The sequence below is a fragment of the Heloderma suspectum genome, chromosome 3 (genome assembly GCF_057233095.1).
Source record: "Heloderma suspectum isolate Gila_16-S chromosome 3, 16-S_ref, whole genome shotgun sequence".
Classification (NCBI taxonomy): domain Eukaryota; kingdom Metazoa; phylum Chordata; class Lepidosauria; order Squamata; family Helodermatidae; genus Heloderma; species Heloderma suspectum.
In genome coordinates, this window is record NC_139460.1 from 268,273,950 (window position 1) to 268,290,755 (window position 16,806).

The window sequence follows — 16,806 nt, forward strand, 5'->3', positions numbered from 1 at the left end:
GGTCCAGAACTGGCAATGTTCTACAGGCTGCTGTTTCTCCCTGCAAATGCCCTTATATGTACTCTCCAGGCACTGTTTGCTCTGGAGAGGCTGTCGTCCGAGCGGCAGAGGTCTTGTCTCCGGGTACTGTGCTGCTACCGCCATTTCCGTCAGAACTTGTGCTCGAGGATGCTTCGAAACACATTGACCGTGGTGCACAACATGGCTCTTCTCCCCATGCCTTGGGTTTTCTGGAGGTATTGGGTGTGCCTGAGCAGCCAGGACTGGTGGAAGAGGCTTGTTCTGCAGGTGTGGAACGATGAGCACTGGATCGAGCACTTCAGGATGCCTCATCGCACCTTCTTTTAGGTGGTGGGCGAGGTGGCCCTGCTCTTGGCCAGATGCTCGACACAACTGTGCAGAGTGATCTTTGTGGAGAAGAGGGTGGTCATCGCCATTTGGAAGCTTGCCAATCATGCCTTGTACAAGAGTGCGGCAGAGCAGTTCGGGGTGGGGAAATCCACGGTCGCGGGGATCTTTGTGGAGGTGTGCCTTGCTCTGGAGCATGCTCTACTGTGGAGAATGGTGACCCTTGGCGACGTGGATGTGGCGAGTATGGCTTGGGGGCGGGTGTGGGGGCACGTGGCTTTTTTGGGGGGGAGGGAACATCATCGATGCTTCGAATCTTCGAAGAATCGAAGACCCGTCTAATGTGTTGGTTTTGAGGTTGGGTTCGCATCTTCGAAGAATCGAAGCTGTGCTTACTACAGCATGGTACAGGCGAGGTTCACATTGGGGGATGGGTTCTTGTCTGCGTGGTTTTTGAGAGGTACTCCCCGGTTCATGGTGATTGCCGTCCTCCTGGACATGTGTGTGTGTGTGTCGGGAGCGTGTCACACAACCCTTGCGGCGGGTGCTGTGTGCTTTGTGCTTGACAGGGCTTGTCTGGGCAAGTGTGTGAGAAGATGGGGGCACGAGCAGGATGCATCTGTTGCTTGGCAATGGCCAGTCATGCTTTGGCTGCCAAATATGGTCTCTCCTCTCTCTCCAGGCGATGCTTGGCTTCTCTGCCCTTGGCTTTCACAGCTTGTGACAGGACACATATCTTGATTGTATCCCTGATTAGACAGGGCAGTGAGTTTATCAGTTGGAAACACTACTACTCAACGCTTCTGCAAGGCACAACGGACCACACGGGACGATTCTTCAATGTCGAGATCAGGTGGAATGGCCGAAACCATGACGCCTATGTCTTTTGTAACTCGGCACTGTGCAAAGCGATGGATGCAGGGAAGTTTGTGCCTGGGAACCTGATGTGGAGAGCGGGCGGTGCGCTTATCCCTCCACTGATCCTGGCCGATGGAGCTTACCCTGTGCGACGTTGGCTGATGAAGCCTTTTGGGGGACACCTCTCACCAGAGGAGGCTCATTTCAATCAGCACCTCAGCAGAGCTAGAAACATGGTGGAGCGTACTTTTGGCAGGCTGAAGAGAAGGTGGAGATGTCTCGTGGGATGACTGGAGGTGGCAGAGGAAAATGTCCCATCAGTGATTTCTGCCTGTGTCATTCTCCACAACATATGCGAGACTAATGGGGCCGCTTTGACAGGGGTGTCTGGGGACAGTAACTGTGTGGTGTTGGACACCCGGGGGCTTCCCTATGTGAATGATGACCAGGTGCATAATGAGCAGGGGAATGAGGTCCAGAGGGCTCTTTGGGACTTCATGTGGGAGAACAGGGGAGGATTGCGGTGAGGGGACAAATCCTGGGAATCCCGCTGGGGCCGGCCATGTTTGGGCAGTTGGTGGGCTCGTGGTTTCAATGTCTGCCTTGTTTTTAGCTCGCCCCTGATGCCTTCCCCATTTTTGTTCATGCCTTTTCCTCTCTGATTAAAAGTGTCCAAACAACCGTAATTGGCTCCCGCCCCAGTCTTCTTCGCATGCACAAGAGACAGTGGCCACCCCCCCAAGGTCTGAACAGCTTCTTTGAAGAATCAGAGATTTGGAACTTCATCGACAGGTGGCGCTGTGAGGAAATAGGGGAAGTGGAACACTTGTCAAAACTGCCCCACTGTCATTCTCCTGCCAGCGAAATGGCGCCTAGGCAGCTCGCATATTGGGAGGAGAGGGAGGTTGAGCTGATGCTCTAGATACTGCTCCAGGGCCACAGTGCAGAGATGGTGATGAGGAGCTCCACCAGGAGTAACGAGGCAGTCTACAGGGCAATAGTGAGGGGGCTCTCGCAGGCGGGGTTCCCTCGCTCTGCCCTGCAGGCCCGCACTAAGTTCAAGGCCCTGAAGGCCCAGTTCTTCGAGGCCCTGGAGCAGCACTCTGGGACGCCTCCCCCTGTGGTGCAGCGTCCCCACTACAGGGAGATGCACATGCTGTGGGTGCGCGCCGGGGAGCCAAGCACTACTGATAGGTGCAGTGCAGGTTAGTCATGGGGTGTCTCCGCCACTGTGTCTTGGGTGCTGCGCCTGTGGAGTGTGTTGTGTGGTGGTGTCTGGGGAAGGGTGGGTGGTGGCCCTTCCAGGGGGAGGGCTGGTGAGGGGCCCAAGCAGGGTGATGATGCCCGGGGTTAAGCCCCACTGGTGACTCTGGCTGTGCATGGTGCTGGTAGGCCCCCCTCACCCACGTGTGCCACAGTGGCACCCCTTGCCCATGCTGAACATGCGGCACACCCCAATACGCAACAGCCCAAATGAGCCCCCCAACTGCGCTGTCCCCACTGGGGGGTGGTGCTTTGCCCAGGGCAGCCTGGGAAGGCTGTGGGCAGGCGATGGGGCATGGCCTGGGCATGCGAGGACAATACCCGGGATTGCCTCTCTCAATGGCCCCTCTGGACAGGGGCACAGCACTCCTCACCTCAGTGCCACATTTCTGGGCAGCTGCGGCAACACAAGCCAAGGAAACTGCATGCTCGCTCAAGTGTGGCGGTGCGCCAATGTCCTTGCGCACGTGCGCGTTACCCTGTGCGTGCGCCTGTGGGGTGACTGGTGAGAAGATTGTCGTGGGGCAGGTGGGAATGCCACCAGGCCTGCGCATGAGCTTGGTTGGGGCACCCCCCAACCCTTGGGGCCACCCTGGTCCTTAGTACAAACCTCTCTTTTCCAGCACTGCAGAGAGCGCTGGCTGGGCGGCAAGTAATGCCGTCGGTGGCTCCGGGGGGGGGGGGAGTACAATCGTCCTCTGGCAGCGGAGGCAGACTTGGGGCTGGGAGCGAACCTGACCCTGCAGCGGTCACTGTGGGACAGGTCGTGCCCAGGAGGAGGACCACAGCTGAGCCTAGAAAGAGCGTGGTGGAGGCCCTTCCCGGCATGTCCTTGTCCTGGGACACCGCTCCTGTAGTGGCGCATGGCCCCCGATGGCCTGCGGACAGTGGGATTTCAGTGGGGGGACAGCCAGCAGTCCAGGAGCAGCCCATTGCCGCACAGTGAGGGAATGAGTGGAAAACGTGGACGGGTTCCTGGCCTGCCACAGGGCAAGCGCTCCTCCCCGTGGGCAGCCCTATGCTCTCTCTCCACTCTGTTTGCACACCAAATTTCTCCAAGAGCAGCCCACTGGTGTGTGATCACCCCCTCCACAGGCGTCCCATCACTGGGGTCGCTCTGACACAACTTCTCCTTCCGCCAGTGCAGGTGTGGCCATGCTGGGGATGTTGGGGCAGCCCGCCCAAGGCTCGGTGGGGCCCGCTCTTGCGGGGCCCAGAGGAGCGTCTTCGGGGCAGGCGGGGACAAGCACCACTGTCCTCGGAGCCGTCATCCGCCTGGAGGGCTCCGTGAAGAAGACCAGTGAGTATCTAAGGCTGGCGGCTTCCATGTGTGGGCAACACGCAGGCTGTTATTTGTGGGGGCCCTGATCAGGATCTTTCCCTTTTTTTCAGTGGGGAAGATGGAGAAGCGGCCTTGAGAGGGAGGCCCAGGAAAAAAAGGAGACCTGTTGGGAGGAGGCTGGGGGAGGGGGGGGAAGCGTTAAGCTGGGGTCTATTGTACCGGGGTGGGGTGGGGTGGGCACTTTGTAAATAGCCCTTGTAAATAAAACGAGCAAGCACTTAAGTAATTTTTTAACATAAAGCCGCCTTTGTGGTGCCACACTGCTCTCATAAGTAACACATTTTGTGGGAGAGACTTGTTTGGTTTCTAAAGAACTTTACTATGGGGATGATGGGGAACACACAAGGGAGATAGATATTTGAGTGTGGTCCTGCACAGCAGTGTGGGGCACTTCTCTTTGGGCATGCAAGTCTCGCTGGGGCCTCTTTCCGGTGCACAGCCAATCCCGCCATACAGGAAGTGACTCTAGCCAGCTCAAGACAGGTTCCATCATGGCATCCCCCTGAACCGCAAAGAGAATATGATAACAACATGGGGGCGAAACATAGCATGGGGAAAACAATGTTTGGCGATCGTGCCATGGCTCACCCACTGTGGCGGTCATGTGTGGAACTTGGGGGGTGCCCTGAACAGAAGGGGGAAGCAGGAAACTTTCACAGGGAGTCCCTCATGGGGAGAATTGTCTTGGGTGCTTGTGCAACCACGCAGGCCTCATCTGAGCACCCACAACATGCCTTGGTTTGGATGTCCAGGGTGAAGGAACGTCCTCTTGAACCCGGGAGGGGGTCCCTGTGGTGGCCAAGCCTGGCCTCATTGGGCTCCTCTCACATTCCTGGGAGTCATGGTGTCCCCGAGTGTGCAATCAGGGGGCTGGCCCCTGATGTTCCTGGGTAAGCCTACCCTGCGCCACCTCCCCCCCCGGAGGTGAAGCTTCCCGCCCTGAGCCCTGATCGGGCATCTTTGCCAGCATTGCCCAGAGAATGTCTGCATGGGCATCTACGGAGGCGACGAGTGCTCTCCTAACCCTGCTCTCAGCCTCGTCCATAGCGGATCTTCTTACATATTCCCTAAACACCACTGCGTCTCCTTCCATGACCGCAAGGACACGGTCATTCTGCTCCATTATGTGATGCATGATGCATTCAGCGATGTCGTTGGCCGCTCTATGGCTCCTTCTATTTCTTATTTGTGACAGGCGCATAGCAGGGGATAACGTGGCCTTCCTGTTTGTCACTAGATGCTCTGTTAGAGAGAGTTGACAGGGTTTAAACATGCAGCGCGGTACAGCTTCTGGTGGCTGGCATAGAGCAAGAGCCACGCACAGGGCCCGTGTGTGAAATGCCCATCACTGGGAACCATGGTTGTCTCCCATTAACGGCCATCATCATCCCAGGAAAAGCCCAGGAATGTGGGAGGTGTGGTGGGCATTGCTGAAGTGTAATTTCTGGGCAGAGACCGGGGTGGGATAATACCCATGCTTAGGGCCCCAGGCAGGTATAGACCCTTGACAATACTACAGTAACCGCAAACTTCCCTCCCTGCACGGTGGGGAGGGGACACTGCAGTTGGCTCTGGCATTGTCCCTGAGGGTGTGTCGGGGAGGTCTGGACATGGAGGGCTGGCCGACGCTGATTTGTGACCACCAGCAGTAGACCTTGGCCAGGGCTCAGCCTAGGGTTGGTGGAGAATTTCTCCATGAATCTTCGGGAGGCCGAGCGCCGATGCATTCGGCCCCCCGAAAGTGTTGGGGAAATTCTCCGCCAGCCCCCCGCCCCCCCTGGGATGGGACTTACCTTCGGTGAATGTCCCTCTCGGCGGCGGGACCTGGCGGCGTTTCGGCGGCGTTTCGTCGGGGGCGGGGGCGGCGGCCGGTCTCCTGACCGGCTGCCGCCGCCGCCATTGCAAAAAAAAAAAAGTAAATTAAAAAAAACACACACACACCCATGATAGGCTACGTAACGATTTACGTAGCCTATCATGGCTAGATTTCCAAAGTCAGCCGTGATAGGCTACGTAAATCGTCACGTAGCCTATCACGGGTGACTTTGAAAAAAAAAAAAAAGCGTGTACGCAAATGGGGCGCCGCCATTTGCATTCCTTATTTTGGCACGTCTAGTCTACGTAAAGATTTACGTAGACTACGGCGAAAATAAGGGAACGCTATTTGCACGCTTGCTCTCAGATCTCCCTCACGGGGACCAAACATGTGGGAGCACGCTACTCCTCTTGCCTACCTGTGTCCTCAAGCTCGTCTGTAGTGCTTCCGCTTCCCCTCTGAGCACGTGCGCTCTGCCCCGCACCTGAAAAAGCAAGGCGGATCTCAGCCAAGCAAAAGGAAAACCCACTTTCTTGAAACCCACGCTGGCTGCCCCTCAACCAGGATCCACCCAGGAATTCCACCCCCCCCGGGCAGTGTGGCTTTGAGGTGTGGCTTTTAGGCACCCAGATGGGGACAGCAGAGCAACCCGAGGCGGTCATTTAAGCAAGTTTGGGAGCAGCCTATCCAGGCACCTGAGCTGGCTAGGCACAGCTCACGGTGAGGTGCTTTGACGTAGCACCATTTGCTGCGGTGGGCGGGCCCCCTGATCACTCTGTGGGAACCACTCAAGGAGCCAAGGCAGAAGAGTGTGGACACCCTCCATCCCCCCACACTGACCGGCTGGTGCACAGAAAGGCTTTGGTGCACCCCCCAACTCACCGTGCCACCCAGGTTCCCCAGCGAAGTCTTCATGGGAGGGTCCTTCTCCATCCTGCTCCTGGCTGAGAAGACCAGTGAAAACTGTGTCTCTGGTTGCCCGCTGTGTCCTTGGGCATGTCCTTTTTAAAGGAACCCATTACCCCCATCCTTCTTGTGCCTGGACCGCTCCACACATGCCCCCCAACATCGCCACAACCCGCAACCAGGGAGTATTGTCGAGTATGCGGGTGGGCCCGGTCCTGGTTGGCTGATGGGGCAGCCTGTGGTTGTAGGTGGTGGGGCTACATGTGTGGGGCTACATTGGGACCATGCAGAGCGGCGTATGTGGCCATGCCCTCAGAGGACAGCCAATGCTCCACGCACACCACCCCCAGACACTGACCTGGGTCACAGCACCTACCCACGTCACGTGCCTCCAAGGGAAGGTGATCCTCCTCTTCCTGCAATCCCTCTGGCATCTCCCACATTTTCCCTTCCAGGGGGTCTGTCTCTGGGGTCTCCACACGCGCTGCACCATGAGCAATCTGCAGACTCTCAACCACATGCTTGGGGCGATTGGTGGCATCCCCCTGGAGAATGCTGTGGAGCTCCACGTAATATGGACAGGTGGCCGCGTTGTTCCCTGAATGTGAGTTATGGTTAACCACCCTCCTGTACTCCTGTACTCCTGGCACATTGACTTTGTCTTCCCGCTGCACGCAATGGTGCTACGCGTGTGGCCCCAAACAGTCATCTGCCTGGAGATCTCCTCAAAGAAGTCCAGGTTCCTGTGGCTGCTACGAAGCTGCTCCTGGATCTTCTGCTCCCCCCCAAATGTCCAGCAAGTCCACTATCTCCGTGCGCCTCCATGACACCCCTCTTCCCTTGCTAGTGGAAGCCATCCTCTGTTAACACAGATGGTGGAAGGAAGGGTGGCCCTATGCAGTAGATCTTTCCGAGAACTGTACTGGTTGGAATTTACAGCTGCGGCAGTGGGATCTCCCTGCTGTCGAGGGTCACCCAGTGGCCCGCACAGTAAGAGCCTAAGAAAGGAACACATGGAAGTAAATTTCAGGGCAGGGGCTGGCCCACCTAGCCATCACAGTTCAGTGCATTTGGCCTCACTGAAATCCATGGCAGAATTCTCCGCCATCCCTACCTCTCCCCCATGCCCCCAAATGGAATGGCATGCCTTCTAAATCTTTGGGATTGCCCCTGGGAATAACACTACATCATGCCATTGCGTCATTCCCACAGGCATCCTGGGTGGAAAAAGCTGCCCCCCCCATGTGCAGCCCATTGAGGCAGCCATCCTTCCCTCCAAGAATGCCTTTGGGAGGGATGCTATGTCATGATGGAGCAGTGGAATGCCAATGGGCTGCTGCAGGCAGCCAAGCTACCTCTTGAAGTGGTGGCAAAGTCTCTTAGGGTGGAGTATAAGAGTAAGGGGGGAGAGAGAAAAGAACTCAGCCATCTCATATTTAAAGGTAAGACCACCACCTCCAAAAACCTTACATTTCACCCACTCCCCATAAGAATTTGACCCACTCCCCAAATTTATACACACACGCACGCACCAGTTTCACAAGGGACAAATGGTGCTGCAAAAGAGGCAGGGGTATTTGGCACATCTTTACCCAGGAATGTCTAAGGGCCAAACTAGGCATGCCTGTGAGAGAACAGTGATCAGATTCCCTGTGGATTTTTTAAAAAAAGAAAAACATGGGAGAGGATGCAATCTGGATCATGACTGTGATACTAGAGGAGGGAGTTAACCCTTTTCTTCCTTCACCACTTTTAAGATGAAAATTGCCCACTCCCCTGAAGCTGCCCTTTTTCCTGCTAGAGAAACCTTACAGGTACTACATGGATACTTTTCCCCATGAGGGACAGTTTTCTCTCATGGGGCAAAGAGGAGCTTCAGTGTGCATGTGTGCTTGTGTAAGGATGCATGAGAATTTCATTCTTGCTCACAAAATATGCGACCATGCCCCGTTCAAAGCTCTGAATGTGAGCGTGAGCACCCGTCCACCAAAAATATCCGCCAATTGTCAAACATATGCTCACGTTCATCTCAGTTTCCAGTTTGATTTGTGCAAATTCCCTAATTTGTGCAAATTTCCTCCATGGACTGAATCAGCCCCACTTTAGTCTATGGAGGAAAGTTGCACAAATTAGGAAATTAGCGCAAATTTGGGGAACTTGTGCAAATCTCCTGTTTGATTGCGGCTCGATTTGTGCAAGTTTCCTGTTCATGCAGAGCAAGCAGCATCGCAAAGGCAAACAGGACTCAGGCATGAGATGAGTGGTGAGACAATGTTCAGAGAATCCTCGCGATCTCAAACATTGCTTGTTTGCCCATCCCTACATACGTGTTTCGTTGGGAAAATGGTGTGCAGGAGACAAGTTGCCTCTCTTCCCCAATACCATGGTTCTAATACAAATCAAGTCCCCCAGCCCACCAACTTCTACTTAATTAAAAAAAATATATAGGAGAACTGATCATGGGACCTCCCCTTGTAATGTCTAAATGTTCCTGAAGCCTTAGAAAAGGTGCAACCAACTATTCATTGCTTAAGATAAAGGAAATGAAATGCTCATACCAACTAGGAGTGACCAACTTTGCAGGCTCAGGCCACAGTCCAACACAGTCATGAACTCTTCAAAATGGAGTTTTGCACTTTTAAAAAATGGCAGCAGACAGGTCAACACAGCCCCAACCAGCTCCCATGATCATGCTGGATAAATTTTCTCTCCTTTACTACACAACATTCATGAACAAAGTCTAATGCTGCAAGATAATGCCTTGGTGAGTACAAAGAGATGCTTGAAATTCTCCACCATATTGGCAGGCAGACAATTTGGGGGGACAATTTCACTAAATTTCTCCAGAGGGAGGAGAAATTCCCCAGTGTCTCACAGGTAGGGCTCCCCATTGACAGGGATTGTTGGATTGCTTCTTTCTTTTGTCCTAAAGGTTTTGGGGTCTTTTATGCTGCAACATCATCAGCTGTGTTGGCAGGCTGGTCCCCATTTTGCACCCACCACAATGTAGGTGTGTGTGGGGGGCAGTGTTGTGTCCAACTCCAGGGACAAGATGGAGCTAGTGCTGTGTCAAAATCTGTCCAGAAAGTTTTCTCCCCCCATGAAAGAGGCTTCCATTGTTCTGCCTCATTCTTAGGATGTTTTATCATTCATTTTTGTAATGTTTTGAAACTAACCTAATCACTGCAAGGTGGCTGGGGGTACTGTGTGTGTGTTTTAGAATAATAGAATCAGCTAAATGATTTGGAAAAACAAAGTGTGGGGGGGCATTTCACAAAAACGTTTCTCCTCAAACTACTGGGTCAACTCTGAACATATGTGAACTGAGGGTTTATTCCACAATAATACTTCTGGATGGTTGGGGGAGGTTGAAAGGCAGAAGGATCTCCATAGAATCATAGAAGAGTAGGGTTGGAAGGGGCCTATAAGACCATCAAGTCTAACCCCCTGCTCAATGTAGGAATGACAGGTGGCTGTCCAGCTTCATCTTGAATGCCTCCAGTGTGCGAGATCCCACCACCTCCCTGGGTAATTGGCTCCATTGTCATATTGTTCTAACAGTCACCAAGTTTTTTCTGATTTTCAGCCAGAATCTGGTTTCCTGTAACGTGAACCCATTATTTCATATCCTGCACTCTGGGATAATCGAGAAGAGATCCTGGCCTTCCTCTCTGTGACAGCCTTTCAAGTACTCGAAGAGCACTATCATATCTCCCCTCAGTCTTCCCTTCTCAAGGTTAAACATGTCCATTTCTTTCGGCCCCTCCTCATAGGGCTTTGTTTCCAGTCCCTGATCATCTTTGTTGCCCTCCTCTGAACCCTCTCCAGCTTGTCTGCATCCTTCTTAAAGTGCGGTGCTGAGAATTGGACATAGTACTCCAGATGAGACCTAACCATTGCTGAGTAGAGGGGAACTAGTACTTCCCGGGATTTGGAAGCTATGCTTCTATTAATGCAGCCCCAAATAGCATTTGCCTTTTTTGCAGCCTCATCACATTGTTGGCTTGTACTCAGCTTGTGTAGCTTGTGATCTACAACAATTCCAAGATCCTTCTCGCTTGTCGTATTGTTGAGCCAAGTATCCCTCATCTTATAACTGTGCATTTGGTTTCTTTTTCCTAGGTGCAGAATTTGGCATTTATCCTTATTAAATTTCATTCTGTTGTTTTTTGCCCAGCGCTCCAGTCTATCAAGATAGCTTTGAATTCTGTTTCTGTCTTCCAGGGTATTAGCTATCCTGCCCAATTTTGTGTCATCTGCAAATTTGATAAGTATTTCCTGCACTTCCTCCTCCAAGTCATTAATAAAATGTTGAAGAGCACTGGGCCCAGGACTGAGCCCTGCGGTACCCCGCTCGTTACCTCTCTTCCCAGTTTGAGAAGATCCCATCGATAAGCACTCTTTGAGTCCGATTCTGTAGCCAACTGTGGATTTATCTGATAGTTGTTTCATCTAGCCCACTTTGAGCTAGTTTGCTCATCAGGATATCATGGGGCACTTCGTTGAAAGTTTTGCTGAAGCTGAGATATATTAAGTCCACAGCATTCCCACAGTCCACAAGGGGGGTTACCTGATCAAAAACTGAGATCAGATTAGACTGGCAGGATTTGTTCTTGACAAATCCATGTTGGCTTCTAGTAATCACTGAATTGTTTTCAAGGTGCTTACAGATGGATTGCTTTAGAACCTGCTCCAGAATTTAGGGATGTCAGACAACTCTGCCACCGACTCCAGTGAGGCCGGATTCTTTAGAATCCACCCCCTGAAATCCGTGGCAGAACAGCCTCCCACCCCCTGCAGAATCCCCCTGGGACAGAGCTTACCTGGGGCGGATGCGGCGGCGGTGGCTCCAGCAGCGGCTTCGGCGGCGGCAGGTGGCTCCAGCTGCCGGCGGCTGGTCTCCTGGCCGGCTGCTGCCAGGCTGCTGCAGCCATCATAGCAGCCGCCATTTGCATGCTTGCAGGCAGCCGTGATAGGCTACATAAGTATTTACGTAGCCTATCATGGCAAAGGTGGCCACGCAAATGGCATAGTGGCAGGGATGCAAATGGTGTAGTGGCTGCCATTTGCGACCCTGCTTTAGCCGTGATAGGCTATGTAAATATTTATGTAGCCTATCATGGGCTACCATAGGGACACAAATGGCATCCCCTACGCAGGACGCTATTTGCATCTGCACCAGCCCGGCAGCGGCTGGAGGCCTTGCTGTGGATCGGCCTGGCTGGTGGCTCCGCAGCATGGCCACGGAGTGGAGCCAGCCAGGCAGGATTCCGGGGGGGGGGGAGGACCAGTTCACCTCTCCCCCATCGAGGATTCCGGGGGGAGGAACGGATCACCTCCCCCCCCACAGCGGATGCCCCGACTGGAACTAGGTAAGGGATTCGTACATCCCTACCAGAATTTTCCCAGGGATTGATGTCAGACTGACTAGTTTGTAGTTCCCAGGTTCCTCCTTTTTGCCCTTTTTGAAGATAGAGGCAACATTAGCCCCCATCTAGCCATCTGGAACTTCACTCATCCTCCATGATTTCTCAATAGACAGTGGTTCTGAGAGTTCTCCTGCCAGCTCCTTTATTACTTTAGAATGCAGTTCATCTGGCCCTGGAGATTTGAACTCATTCAAAATAATTAGGCGTTCCTTGACCATATGCCTATCAATCTCAAGCTGCAATCCTGCCCCTTCAGCCTGTACTTCACCTTTGCTGGGGGTGGGTGGGTCATAGACCCTCTTTTGGGAGAAGACTGAGCCAAAGTAGGAATTGAGCACTTCTGCCTTTTCTTTGTCATCTGTTATCATTTTGCCATCCTCACTGAATAGCTGAACCACCATTCTTTCCTTTGTCTTTTACCATGCACGTATCTGAAGAAAGCCTTTTTGTTGCTTTTAGCATGCCTCGCTAACCTCAGCTTGTTCTCAGCTTTAGCCTTCCTGATGCCATCCCTGCAATTCTGTGCTACCGGCCTTTGTAGCTTGGCATTTCTTCCACTTCCTATATGTGTGCATTTTGTTTTCAGGACATCTCTAAGCTTTTTGTGAAGCCACATTGGCTTCTTCTGTTTTTTGCCTTTTTTTCTTGTTGGAATTGTTTGTAATTGTGCCTTTAGAATTTTCTTTTTTAAAAACTCCCACCCATCTTGGACTCCTTTTCTCATTAGAGTTGCTTGCCATGGGACCTTACTGATCATTGTTCTGAGTTTATTAAAATTGGCTTTCCTAAAATCCAGGGTATGCATTTGACTACACTCAGCTTTTGCTTCCTTTAGAACCAAGAACTCAAGTATAACAAAGTCACTTTCCCCCAGAGTTCCCATAACTGCTACTTTATCCACTAAGTCATCTCTGATGGTTAGGATCAAGTCAAGGATAGCCTTTCATCTAGTTCCTTCTTCCACTTTCTGTAGGAGGAAGTTATCAGCAACACAAGTCAGGAATTTCTTGGAGGGGCCATGTTTTGCAGAATTTGCCTCCCAACAGATATCGGGGAAATTGAAGTCCCCTATTACTACTACATCAAGCTTCCTTGAAACATTGGCAATTTGCTTTTCAAAAGTTTCATCCTTGAAACAACATCTGAGTAAAAATATAGAAGAGTGCCATTAAAAGTGGTGGGGCCCTCTTGCAGTGAACTTGTGCCTCATTTCACTCCCACTGACACCAGGGTGTAGGGATGTACGAAAGTGACTTACCTTTCCGCGGATTATGTTGATGCTGGGGGGGAGGCGTTCCGTCCCTCCCCCTGGAATCCTGGCTGGGAGGGGAGGCGCTCCGTTCCTCCCCCCGGAATCCTGGCCGGCCGGCTGTGCAACGCAGCGATTCTGCGGAGCCATTGGCCGGCTCCGCCAGCAGCCGGACATCCGGCCGCTGGCTAGCAGGGACGCAAATGGCGGCAGCCATAGCTGCTGCCGTTTGCGTCCCTGCAGTCAGCCATGATAAGCTACGTAAATGTTTACATAGCCTATCACGGCTGATTTAAACAAAAAACAAAAAACGCGTGTACACAAATGGCGGCGGCCATGGCCGCCGCCATTTGCGCTCTTTATTTTGGCACGTCTTAGTCTATGTAAACGTTTACGTAGACTAAGACGGCGAAAGTAAGGGGAGCGCAAATAGCATCTGCTACGCTATTTGTGTTCCCCTTGTTTTCACCGTCTTAGTCTACGTAAATGTTTACGTAGACTAAGACGTGCCAAAATAAGGAACGCAAATGGTGGCGGCCATGGCCGCCACCATTTGCATACGCGCTTTTTTTTTTTTTTAAGTCAGCCGTGATAGGCTACGTAAAGATTTACATAGCCTATCATGGTGTTTTTTTAAAATCTAGCCGTGATAGGCTACATAAATCTTTATGTAGCCTATCACGTTTTTTTGTTTTTTTGTTTTTTTAACTGGAAATGGCGGCGGTGGCAGCCAGTCGGAAGACTGGCCGCTGCCACCGCCACTGCCGCCGAACCACCGCCGGAGCCACTGCCGGAGCCGCCGCCACCAGGAAGATCCACCCAAGGTAAGTCCCGTCCCGGGGGGGTGGCAGGCCATTCCGCCACCGATTTCGGGGGGCCGAATGCGCTGGCATTCCCCAAGATCCATGGCGGAACTTTCATACATCCCTACCAGGGTGACATGGTGGTGGTGGGGAGGGAAGAGACAACCCAGAAGTCATCCTCCCCAAACCCTGGCAGTGGCCCTGGTCATTTCTGGATGGATGGTTCCTGAAAGTGGTGCTGGGGGACTCCTGTTTGAAAGCTTGGCTGTAAGTCCTGTGTCCCACATGCTGTTTAATATCTACATGAAGCAATTGGGAGAGGTCTTCTGGGGATTTGGCCACTGGTAATTTTGAGCAGCTGTGATGAACCAAACATTAAATGGTTCCTTTAGTGTTTGGGATATGTCAACCAACCCAAAAACGTGTCCCTCCATTGCCCCATTATGTGAGCCAGCCACAGCCATATCATCTCTGCAAGCCTCTCAGTGAAAAGCCAAGCAGCCTAATATCAGTTGGGTATTAATTCAACTGAGAGGTGACTTAATGCTTGTTAATCTAAGGAAATAGCTGGCCTTTGCAAGATGGTTATACAGGTAGTGGAGGCTATTACTACCTCTCCTTTTGCACTGGAAATTAGAACTTCAGCTCAAAGCCCAGTAAGATGTAGCCAGATCATTGAAGGTTCCCGTGGTCACATTTCAGAATGCGATGCATATTTTCCCATCAGCACACAGGCACATGGAGGTACTAATGCACACGTGCCCTTGCTGACGCAGCCACATAACAGGCTCGCTCGCAGCAACCTCGAAAAGCAATTTTTCCTCGCCATCAAAAAAGTTCCTTTTTCCACTTAAATGCTTTTCTGATTCATTTTACTTTATTTTTTTTATTTATTTCTTTCTCTGCTGTATCCTTTTCAATCTGGAAAGTGACTTGGCCTCTTCTCCCGCCATCTATTTTCCTCCTGCCACTATTCAGTTTAGGCATGAAACACAGAACTAGATTGAAAGCATTCAATGGCCATTCAATCGGAGAAGAAAAGAGCCCCTCAGAGCTTTATTAGATATGAAGATCCACAATAAAAATCAATTTCTGCCTCTTTATGCAGTTTAAATGACAAAGCACCCACCCATTCTGCAGCCATTGTGCCTCGGAAATGTAATTCAGTGGTGGAGCCGGGACCAGAGCACCATGGACTCCCTGACCTGCACTGACAGATTCCAATATGATACAGACCTTCTCAGATAATGACAGCCACTTCATCTCGCAGTAGTGAAAAAAAGTTATCTGATATCTTTGAGGGTTAAAAGGCTATGTGGGCAGCATTTTTAATAGTCCTCTAAATCAGCATCCTAAAAAATACTACCTTTTCCTTTCCTGAAGCTTGTTTGCTGTGCCAAATCTCTCTTATTGCGTTCATGGATTCACCATCTCTGGCCTGTTTTTTTTTTTTTTGTTGGTCTCATCTACACAGACTGCAGAGCCAACACCAGGGGTTGGTATCCTTGGCTGTGTGTTTTCTTTTAGAGAAGGCATCCTCTATTTGATGGGCTGCCCAGTCCAAACCCATTTTAAAGATAAAGAATCATCAGAAGGAAGATGATCAGAAGGGCCTCAAAGTTGCTCATCAACAGCACTTGGACAACAGACTGTGCAAGGCACACAGGCCACCTAGTCACAGGTTTGCCTCGCACAACATGACACCCCACTGTCTGTGGCTTAATTTACTTGTGGGTGTCATTTTTGCATGGTTCCCGTGGGCATCAAGTGGCTTGTCATGTCATGCGAACCCAGGTTGTCTAACCCTCAAGCAGCCCCTGCCACCTGGGTTTGCACGACATGACAAGCCATGGCAAGCCAGCCTCTCCCTCTGTGCAGCTGTGTAGATTGGACCCAAAGGGAGAGGGTGAGTGGATGAGCAGTGGCAACAGCAGTGAGGTGGAGATGGCCCCAATGAGGCTATCTTGACCAAGGGCCTCACAAAAACCTGGAGCTGAAACTGACACACAGTGGGATACTTTCCCGGTGATAGGCAGCTGCATGAAAGACAGGAGGAGATACTATGATGACTTACAGGCATACATGCTGACTGTCCTTATTTATCCTGCTCTTGGACAAGTGACAAGTGCACACAGGTCTCTTGGGCAGCCCCAGATATCCCAAATATTAGGCCAAATGTCAAATATCCCAAGTATTAGACCATCCCAAATATTAGGGCTGTGCACCGCTTCGTCCAGAGGCCTGAACCCCAAGTTGAAGCGGGCTGCTTCGGGCCACTTTGCCCTTCCAAGGCAAATTAGAGGGGGCATGAAGCAGCCCGGAGCAGGTCAGGGGCTTGGTGTGCTTCGGCCCCCAGCCTAGCCCCCCCCCCCAGTGCCTCTAGGTCCTTATGTAAGCCGCCTTTTCCTCACCTCTGCTGCCTCTGCTGCCATGCCCCTCCTGCCACACCACCACCGCACCACCTCCTGAGGTCTGGACACATGGCAACTCCCTGGAAGAAGAGTTGCCACACGCCCAGGCCTCAGGAGGCAGTGGAGGTGGCAGCAGCAAAGACAGCAGCTGTGGGCGGTAGTGACGGTGACGGTGGCGAAGGCGATACAATGGAGAAGGTGGCGGTGGAGGAGGTGGCCCAAGTAAGGAGCTGGGAGATTGCGTGAGGGCATTGGGGGGGAACCCACTTCAGGTTCAGGGCTGAGGTGGATCGCCCCCCCGAATCTGCCTGAGCTGGATTGGTCCTGCTTCGGATCCAGGGGAGGGGGGTGGTCCACTGCACAGCCCTACCAAATATTATC

General features: G+C 52.2%; 1 protein-coding gene across 1 annotated transcript in view; it reads left to right on the forward strand.

The window, feature by feature from the left end:
- The window catches only part of LOC146351242 (uncharacterized), a 30,043-nt gene that overhangs the window by 11,575 nt on the left and 1,662 nt on the right, over nucleotides 1-16,806 (forward strand). Inside the window, exons 2-3 of the mRNA XM_084842005.1 lie at nucleotides 3,617-3,769; nucleotides 6,989-7,137. Of these exons, the coding sequence (XP_084698131.1) occupies nucleotides 3,617-3,769; nucleotides 6,989-7,137 (302 nt within the window). The remainder of the gene's footprint in view (nucleotides 1-3,616; nucleotides 3,770-6,988; nucleotides 7,138-16,806) is intronic.